The 10,369-nt window shown below is 38.8% G+C and overlaps 2 protein-coding genes across 2 annotated transcripts in view; one reads left to right on the forward strand and one right to left on the reverse strand.

Annotated features, from left to right (window-relative positions):
- Positions 1-346: 346 nt before the first annotated feature.
- LOC107036626 lies at positions 347-1,976 on the reverse strand. The gene is made up of 4 exons (XM_015254701.1): positions 1,831-1,976; positions 860-1,138; positions 491-661; positions 347-407 (listed from the first exon to the last, which is right to left on the reverse strand). The coding sequence occupies exons 1-4, from the start codon at positions 1,939-1,941 to the stop codon at positions 369-371; spliced, it is 600 nt and encodes a 199-aa protein (XP_015110187.1). The 5' UTR covers positions 1,942-1,976; the 3' UTR covers positions 347-368.
- Positions 1,977-8,956: 6,980 nt separating this feature from the next.
- The window catches only part of LOC107036627, a 2,867-nt gene continuing 1,454 nt past the window's right edge, over positions 8,957-10,369 (forward strand). Inside the window, exons 1-2 of the mRNA XM_015254702.2 lie at positions 8,957-9,130; positions 9,224-9,436. Coding sequence (XP_015110188.1) covers positions 9,074-9,130; positions 9,224-9,436 — 270 coding nt within the window. The 5' untranslated portion in view covers positions 8,957-9,073. The remainder of the gene's footprint in view (positions 9,131-9,223; positions 9,437-10,369) is intronic.

The following is a 10,369-nucleotide window of genomic DNA, read 5'->3' on the forward strand; positions in this document are numbered from 1 at the left end:
GACCAGCCATCCAGTTAGTATAGAGATCAGTGGCTCACACTGCTCAACGATAGAACAGAGTGGGGGGAACTCCCCTATCCGAGATCCGGAGCCAATCACATATTTCCCTGTCCCTATAAACAGTGAAATGGATGGGAAAATGTACTTGTCTTATATGAAATCGTATATAATTATTCATCTATAATTCATACACAACCAGGGCCCAGTACTTTATTTTCACATGTACTGGCATATGCCCTAAATTTTGGCACATATCCCCTCATGTACGACATGCATGGATTATATAGGACCCATATGTTTTCCACATATATATTTTTCCATGAGGGTATGACTATATCACATCATGCTCCATGCCGCTTGCTGATGCTTCACGAACTGGCCTTCTGTTGTTCGTCCGGGCAGTATATCTGCAATAGCAAAAATATTTCTCTCGTAATCCCCAGTGAAAAAGTCAGCTTTTATGACTTTTCTACATTCACAAGAGACTCACCGACAACCACATATCTATCCCAGTTTCGTTGTAGAAATATGGAATGAATCTGTCTTGGATTGAGTGGTGCAAGCTCGTCAGGGTATTATTGTTTCTCTCAAGCAGATTTGCAGCTTTGGTGACGATTTCTTCAACCGCGTGCTCCTCTGCTTTCGTAACTCTCTCTAGAACCTATAAAATTGTGATCAAATGATGAAAGAAGCTGCCTAAGATGCATTCCCTCATGATTTGGCAACAGTCAAGGAGACGTGGTCAGCAAGACTTCATCATCAGAAAACCATTATTCATATTAAATTTCATGAACGACAAAGACATCTTATGAAACTGACAATAAACTGAATAATCATCATTATCGTTACAACTACATACTTCGTTTACACAATTGAAGGGAAGCGTCAAGTCCTCCTGCACGAGAAGAATACCACAATGATAAATTTCCATCTTCAAAAGCGCCATCATTTCTGTATTATTAACAAACGTGGCATAAAGACTATTGAATTCTATGTTCCAAGTATCGACGGCCTTCGAAAAATATTCCGACATTTCATCCTGATGTTTCTTATTTTCGTCGAGAAGATCCGCAATATATCGTGGACAATCTTTGCTTAATTTTGGATTTGCGGCGAATTCCGCCCCTTTAGGCCCGTACTGAAACCATAATTCAAGGGTCTATTGGAGAAAACATCATCATACCTTGAGAGAAAAATAAACACGTGGTCAAACAAGTCTTTTTTGAGCCGACAAAATCACTAGTTGAAAATTGCCAAAAACGAATTTGTTCGCTTCGAATTTGAAAGTCTCAAACATGAATAATTGTTCTGCTTTCGACAGCAATGAAATATTTGGCTTCAGAGGCGGATAATTCACAGCAGACGGTGCCTTTTCAGGATGAAAATATCTCATATAGAGGAAAATTTATCAACAAATATTTTATCCCTAAGGTACAAGATTGCTATCATATCATTATTATTGTCTCAGTTAAGGGTTCATTTGTTGTCTGTGATTATTAGACAGCCGAAACGAAAAACTACTATCCCTTGTTTCGCATAAAACAAAGATTTTTCGGGAGCAAAATACGTGTGGGAGTATCGAATCACGAAGGAGTAGTGCTGGAAATGACATTTCTTGCCCGTACAGAGAATGGAATTTTTTTAAAACTACTAAATCTATTTTTGCGATAAAAATTTTTCATTCTGGCGCATTCTCTGCATGTTTAGCACAAAAAAATCCTTTTTTGATAATTTAAAAAAAAACCATTTTCTTGGCACAAGCAAGACTTGTTTGAGAACTTTGTCGTTTTTCTCTCAGTGTAGATGGACTAAAAGTGATGTCCTTATTACCTTTTCTTGGAAATGTTGAGACCGGTCGGGTCCATAATTTGCCCAAAGAACTGTGATATTCGCATGGAATGCCTCAAATAGATCTAGAACGTGATTTTCCACGCCAGACATAAATTTGGTTAAAGTTTGGATAACTTCTCGGAGCTGCAAACTTCTTATTTTGTAGTGATAAGGATCTTTCTCCGACAGGACGGAATCAGCTTCCTGGAAATTATACTATAGAAAACATAATATTGTAATGTTAGTTTCGATGTTAAGAAGAAAAAAATGTAAAATTGTGAAGGAGCAGACAAGAATCTGGGATTAGGGGAGGGTGTACCGCTCACTCGATTTTCTCCACAACCATCAACTTGAAAATTTCTTTCTGTTCCTGATCATGAAGAATTTGATGATAGGATGTGATTGTCGGAAAAATTTCACTTTATTTACCACTTTAAATATGAAAAAACACCTAACGAAGTTTTGAGGTCTTTACAGTGCAAAATTTGTGGACTTGTAACTAAGATTTTTGATAGTTTCAAACGCTGAATTCTCATATTAAACTGTGGTTATTCGATTCGTGGTACTTTCACGCGTAATTTGAGACCAATTCGAACTCAAAACTCCACTCATGTCAATAATTATCAACAATTTTATTGACGCCGAGCGGAGCCGGTAATACCGCTCATAGGATCGGCCACATAGTTGCTCGACAGGACTCGAGTACAGGTTAGGTTGCGGCGCGAGCGATACACGCAAAACCCTATGAGCGGCTTTGGAATCGTGCCGAGCGGTATTACCCGATGGCGGGTAGTACCGCTCAATAGGCTCTCTCTTTTATTTTCAATCAATTTTGTGGATTCAAAGGAGAATTAGGCGTCTACACTTCGAGAATAACGAGATCAATAGTTAAAGAAGTCTCACAAATACGTTTTTTATACTCAAGTTGAAATATAAAATATAAAACTGGCATTTCCTCTTAGGTGAGCGGTACAGGCACACCCTCCCCTACGGTTAGGCTTACGAAAGGCAGAAGAGCGCAGAGGACAAGTAATATCTTCATTTTGATGAATTGACTGTGATTTACTACCAACGATGATGACGTGTCAATGTCATATGTGGCCGCAGTACCTGAATTTATACATAAGTTTAGTGGGCTCGTATTCTATTTCGATTAGATATGCTACACGTGAACAAAACGATGACCTTGAGAACTGATAAGAAGCGCATTCAACTCGATATTTTCCAACTCTCGTAATTCTCCACATCCCCTAAGATATGGCACTCATGCGGAAAATTCATACACGTGCGAATAACAGTTTGCTATGATTTATGAATAAATGAGGAAATTGAACATTGAACGGTCATTTCGTGAGGAACTTTTGGTATTACGAGGTGGATCGTCCATAATCAGGAAAAGATGGAAAGGCCAGAGGGGAAATCAAGCAGTAATTTAGGCTTTAAAAAAGCGTATTCAACGGTCAAAATAAAAACGTTAATTACGCCTAAACAAAGCGTATTTTACGTTTATCAAAAATACGAAAAAATCATCGTACACTGAGAGAAAAAATTAGCTCTGCCGAAAAGATAAATGTTCACCTGTACAAAATTTTCTTGTCTCAAGATTATTATTCCCTACGAGAAAATATTCTGCAGCGAAAAATTTATTCTTTCCACTTGAAAATCTGACAGTGGCATATGAATACATATTCTTTCGAGTAGAATGCCAGGATTCAAATATCATGATAAATAATAATCTGTATGACTGCAAACCAAAAAATTTTCCCCAAAGCAGAAGTTTGAGCTGACAGAAGAACCATTCTTTCAGCAAAAATACGACTGTATAATCTCTACTGCGACTTTCTCTATTATTTCCAATATTACTCATTTGTTTCCCCGCCATTGATAGTTATTGAGTGAGAAATCAAAGTCCAGTTCTGAGGTCACAAACGGATAAGTTTGAGAAGATCAAACCTCTGATCCACAGAAAATTTCAAAACCTTTTACGAAGCTTTTTTGTAATCAGCGGAATAGTGTACTTCTTTTCCGCTTGACTCGTGTACGTGAAAAAAAAAGATTTTGAGGCGACAAATTATTTATCTATTTACATCAAACTATACGTTAACTCTACCTATCTTATATTATTAGACGAAGTTATCTCGATATTTTTGAGCGGAATAAATATATTTTCGGCAGAGGTAATTTTTTCTCTCAGTGTAATTTACGACGATTTTGAGCGTAATTTACGATTGCGAAATCGTAAATTACGTTTATAAAAACGTAATTTACGTTTATAATCGTCGTAAATTATGATTTATAATCGTCGTAATTTACGATTTCGCAAGCGCACTGCAGAAATTCCGGTGCTGGCACAGGAATTTTTCCGGGTCAGGGGGGCTATTCTCGAAATATTTCCGTGCACGGAAGTGGCTTCGTAGACGAATTGTGTATAGGAATCATACAGGCGTTCCGTCAACGGAGTCGATTCCGCGCACGGAAATATTTCGAGAATAAGCCCCCAGTTCAATGAACCCATTTTACCGTGCTGTCACAGTAATTTTTCTGAAATTTTTTTCTCCGTGTATTGTATGAACTCAGATATTTCTGAAATGACTTCCAACTTTATCTGATGACCCCATTTAACGAGATTCATTATCTCCGTCGGTTCATGAACTTCATCGTATCCCGAGGGCGGTACCATGTTAATGCGAGTAGAACATCATTAACGTGTCATTAACGTCTGGAAGATCTTAATGACAGGTTAATGGTATTTAAGCTTCAGTTAGATTCCAGCCCTCGGCTTCACCTTCCCATCGCTGTCCGTCATCCTCCATAAAATATTAAAACATCTAATTTCTACTTGAATGAACAGATAACAATCGAAACGGAAGTAAATATTAATCCAATCAACATCAAGACTGTTCATCAAATAGAAGTAATAAATTACGTATTAATCAAAAAGTTTCATCATCCCTTTGTTATTCCCGTATGGTTCAATGGTCATTGAAACAGAATCAGTTACGGCCGATCTTGCGTATAAATTCAGGTGTTGAGGCGACATATGCTATTACCGTATCATTTATCCGTAGACAGAGCACAACTGATTAATCATAATGAAGATATTCGCCTATCTCTGTGCTTTTCTATCGCTCGTAAGTTCAACGGCTTTCCAACAGTGATTGTAACAATTAATTGAATGAGGAAAAAACGTACTTACAATGAGATTTTTGCTACTTTAGTTCCAGATAGCTGCTGCTGCTGTATCTCCAGAAAATCTTCACTACTACGTTGACATAACTACTGCAATCAACCAACTTATCGCGAATGTGTCTACGTATATTCTTGATGTTAATCAACAAGTTCAGAACATGACTGAGGATTTCAATCGTAACATCAGCAGCTTTCTTACGCGTTATGGGAATGAGACGCATCAACATTTTCAGCGAAAGGTAATCAACATCATATTATTTAAGGTAGTGAAGAGTTGCGAAGTAATTTCCAACGTGAATAAGACACTACGGTAATGGTACATCATAAAAGGCACTCGTGACCCTTTAAAGTTTTCTGAACCATATTCTCCAAAACGTCGCATAGATTCAGGAATGTTCCATTGATTCTCCTTAGTTTTTTGAGTTCGCAACAGTCCTATGATCATTCGTCTGAATTTTGGTGCGGAAGGTTGCGAGTTCGATCCCAAGTGGAACCGATTTTTTCAATCTGAGGCTGTGGGGGGCGAGAGGTTGCTAATAGAGTAACCGTCTGTACCGCCGCGGCTTTCCAATTCAATTTTACTTGGTTTGAGAAATTGCTTTCTTGTCATCAAGAAATTGTCCTCGTCTTTAGAACAAGTACAAAATTACTCGACGAAAGTTTTCATTTTCTTAGTGCAAGATATTTTATTCTTGAAAATTTTCAAATCAGAAGTTTCTTAATATAAGTAAAGACGTATTTCGGAAGAACCTTCGTTTTTGTCAGTGTGGGACAGTGTAGAATCCATAGCCGCATGCGTAGGGTTGGATAGAAGTGCCGAGTGGGACCCGAATAGGGACCCGGACGAAAAAAAATTTCACTCTGAAAGAATTCCTATAAATCCCTATGCGTATTACTCATTCATTAATAATTGATAATTACCAGAGCCTTCTGATCAGCCACTTCCTGCAATAAATCCGACAATGATGATTTCAGTATGGGCCTAAAGCCGCTGAATTTGCCGAGAATCCAAAATCCCATAAGGACTGTCCAAAATATATTTCGGATCTTCTCAAAGACAGTGAGAAGCACCAGAAAGAGCTGTCAGAGTATGTAGCGACAGCGGTAGAATCATGTAGAAAGGGATTTATGTATCTTACTCAGGAGTTTGATATCGCCACAACCGTCCTCACGAAGGTCCAAAAGAACACTTATAATTGCAGTACTCTCTTGACTGCAGCTGACCAGACAGCTGCCTACAACTGCGCCATTCTAGTATGTAATTGCAGCGTAGACTGTGGAATACTCTTTTGAAAAATTATATAAATCTTCGTGAAGATATTCCCAAAATCATCTTAATTATCCAAATGAACGGGTTTTTATGGGGAAAAATTGCCTTTTTAGAATCTAGACATACTCAAGATACTCCAAGCTGATCTGACTGAGGCAGTTAATAATGAGGCTAAGAGTTTGGTTGGAGTTAAAGAGAGAGCATTGAAAAAGCTGCATAACTCCGTTGACGACAGATTCATTTCATCGTTCTACGACGAAAATGGAATAGATAGCTGGTTGAAGGTACGTTTCTCACGAACGTGAAAGGATCATGGATTTTGACGGAAACTTGACTTTTTCAGGTATTTTGCCCCGTAGGACAGAAGACTGCTGACCACTCCCCCGTGATTACAAAGAAAAATTGTATACGGTAATACGACAAATAAAAAGTACAATTTATTACGGGTGTTACTGAACCTATCGTTTTCCTATCTGTATTCATGTTTTCCATTTTCTCAAATTATAGGGGAGGGAAAACAATTCGCCTATAATATATAGTGATGCCGTGAGAGCCGAGAAAAACGAGACGAGACGAGAAAAGTCGGTTGAGAAAACGAGAGAAGAGACCCTTATATTTTCCGACGGATATGGAGATTATGATCGTCAAATTGAAAAATCTTGTGTAATAATGTCATAAAATAAAATTGGAAGTCATTCCAGAAATATCTGAATTCATTAGATACTTACCTTTACTGACTGTTTGATGCCTCCCTCTGGCTTTTCCATCTTTTCCTGAGTATGGGTGATTCACCTTTTAATCTCAAAAGTTCGTCACGAAATGACCGTTCAATGTTCAATGTCTTCATTTATTCATAAATCATAGCTAGCTGTTATTTCCACGTGTACGGACTTTTCGCATGATAGACGTATCTTAGGAAATGTGGAAAATTACAAGAGCTTCGAAGTATAGAGTTGAATGCGCTTGTAATGGGGGTTTTCAAGGTCATCATAATAGAGAATGAATTAATCGACGGAATATTCCGCCAAATTCTGGCGAGTTGTTCACGTGAAACATGTCTGATCGAAATAGTATCCCTGCCCACCAAACTTACGTATAAATTCATGTGCTGCGGCCACATATGGCATTAACCCCTCGGCCATAGCTGGTAGTAGATCGAAATCAATTATTCAAAATGAAGATATTCCTCGTTCTCTGCGCTCTTCTGCCATTGGTAAATCTAATCATAATCCTAAATTTCTGTCTATCTCTTTACAATCGTAAATTTTTTTCTTTTCAACATTGAACCTAACGTGACAACACTGTGATTTCTATAATATCAGCTTCAGGAAGCTGTTTCCTTACCATCGGAGAAAGATCTTTACCACTACAGAAATAAAAGTTCGCACATCCAAGAGATTATCCAGAATTTGTCTACATTTATGTTTGGCACGGACCATCAGGTTCAACGCCTGTTTGAGGCTTTCCATGCGAATATCACAGACCTTCGGTCAACTTATGGATCCGAACTGTCTGAACGTTTCCAACAAAAGGTAATAGCAACATCACTATTTAGTCCATCTATGATGATGTTGTCTACAACGGACCCTTGAATTATCCTTTCAGTACGGGCCTAAAAAAGCTAAATTCGCTGCAAACCGGAAAAATTGAGCGAAGATTGTCAACAATATGTTACGGATCTTCTCGAGGATAATAAGGAACATCAGAATCAAGTGCCGGAATATATACTGAAAGCTGTGGACAATTGGAGGATAGGATTCCACGATCTTCAAAGCAAGTTTGTTGACATTAGACAAATATTTGCGATTTTGGAAAAGGCGCTTCATAATTGTGGAAGACTTCTCCTGGGAGATGACTTGACAGCTCCCTACAATTGTATAAACAAAGTACGTAGTTGCAACGATGATGATTATTATTCTATTCATGAAGTTCAATATGAAAAATGATTTTCTGATGAAGTCTTGTTGACCGCGTCTGATTGACTGTTGTCAAATTATGAGCGATTGTATCTTAGACAGCTTTTTTCACCATTTGATCACAATTCTGAAGTTTCTCCAATCATAGAGCAATCACTTTCAAGAAATTTTCAATTCCACAGGTCGTAGAGAGAGTCAAGGAAGCTGAGGAGGGAGCGATTGAGGGAATTTACGACGAAGCTACAAGTCTGATTGAGAGACACAATAGCACCCTGACAGACTTGTATCAGTCAATCCATGACAGATTCATTCCATCTTTCTACAAGGAAGCTGGGATAGATACATGGTTGTCGGTAAGTCTCTTGTAAATATAGAAAAGTCTAGAAAACAGACTTTTTAACTCGGGATTATAATAGAAATATTTTTACTATTGCAGATTCACTGCCCGGACGAACAACAGAACACCAATTCGTGAAGCATCATCAAGCGGCATGGAACATGACATGAGTCATTTTGATATATCGAAATTATAAGCATATTGCATGAATTCTGTATTGAATTGAATAATAAAAGAGGATGAAAATGAAAACCCGATTTTTGCACGTAGATACATTGTTTTGTGCGATAACTATATCTCAGAAAACATAAAAATGATATGAGGGAAGTTCTGAAGTTTCGAAGTATAGAATCTAATGCGCCTCAAATGGTTTTTTCAATGTTATACTTTATATGTCACTAGGAAATGAGGCATTCCACGGAATATATTCCGTCAACTTCCCGAAACTTCTATGTGTGGTGTGCATTTCATATAAATTCTTCGGGTTGAGGCTACGTATGACATTAATGTGTCATCTGCACAGTGGAGTAGATGAAAAAAATAATCGAAATGAAGATATTCATTGTTCTCTGCGGTCTTCTACCATCAGTAAGTGCAACCATTTTCTTTGTAATCTTCCATAACTTTCTTTCAAACGGTGAAGCCGGCGCCAGTTTCGGATTATAATTCCTGTAATGTCAGTTTCAGGGAGCTGTTTCTTTAAAATGGAAGAACAATACTTATATCGATCATCTACTCAAGAGTTCTGAAGTCCGAGAAGTTATCCATAATGTGTCTTCATTCATAACTCAAGTGAATCGTCACGCTAGCCAGATGGCTATGGAATTCCACCTGAACGTTACCGATTTAGGGTTAAATTATGGATCTGGCATATCTGACGATTTCAACGAATCGGTAATAGCAACATTTTCCCCAGATGATTTGACCCAGATTCAATAGTATATTCCCTACCTAGGGAGGGAAAATAAAGGAGACGTGTCCACGTGCAGAATTATCACGTGGGTAAGGGTCCTTCATTTCACCTCCCGTGGTCAGGACGCTATTTTCCGTCAGCACAGGCACAAAGCCAGATTTCTCCTCCGCGAAGTGGGAAACAAAATTTCATCGTCAGGTGGAAATTTCTATCTCGATATAAATTGATGACAAAATTCTGAACTGGCTCAAAGCATCGCGTCGCCCTTTTCTGATCTTCTCTTTCTCCAATGAGGCAAGAGTCAATGAAAATCTTTAAAAAATTACAATGCCTATTTTCAACCATATTGAATGTGTTCATCTTCCTTTACCGCCTCACTATACAATGGAACTTCCATAACTGCTCACCTTCGTAAGTGCGCACTGTCCCACCGAACGAGGGGAACTATTCCCCCACCATTACAATTCCCCTCTATGACCGTTCTTTCTTTAACCTCTTTCGCTCACTCTCTCCAATGCGCGAGGACTGTGCGTAATCGGCCGCCTAGTAGCTCTTACCCCCACCACTGCCTCTACCTGCATGGCTTTCTGACTCGCGCTCTCGATCTTTCCTTTCGTAAGTGCAAATTCCGAGAGTCTAAACCACCGGAGGCCTGCAGTTATGGAAGTTCCACTGTACAAGTAGACTCTCCTTAATTCCCACAGTTCGGGGGGTGTCATTGAAGCCATTTCATGTGAAATGCGAGTAGAGGAGAGACCCCCACTCCGCCAGGTCAGGCGGCCTTAGAGAAGGGGAAGCTGGGAATAGTGGGGAGGAATCGTGGCAGTGGGAGGCAAGGAACATGACCTTCTGTGACCCACTATGCACTCCGCAGCGCATAACGTCACAGAGAAGGATAAACGATAAATGAGGAG

Source organism: Diachasma alloeum, unplaced genomic scaffold (genome assembly GCF_001412515.2).
Source record: "Diachasma alloeum isolate Michigan unplaced genomic scaffold, Dall2.0 Dall_scaffold_00210, whole genome shotgun sequence".
In the NCBI taxonomy this organism is placed as follows: domain Eukaryota; kingdom Metazoa; phylum Arthropoda; class Insecta; order Hymenoptera; family Braconidae; genus Diachasma; species Diachasma alloeum.

Excerpts from the sequence above, each read along its gene's own strand:
- LOC107036626 (XM_015254701.1), bottom strand. The coding sequence starts at position 1,941 with ATGTCTGGCGTGGAAAATCACGTTCTAGATCTATTTGAGGCATTCCAT. Across the intron at positions 1,139-1,830 it reads CTCAACATTTCCAAGAAAAG|TACGGGCCTAAAGGGGCGGA; the intron begins GTAATAAGGACA and ends TTATGGTTTCAG. Across the intron at positions 408-490 it reads GGATAGATATGTGGTTGTCG|ATATACTGCCCGGACGAACA; the intron begins GTGAGTCTCTTG and ends TTGCTATTGCAG.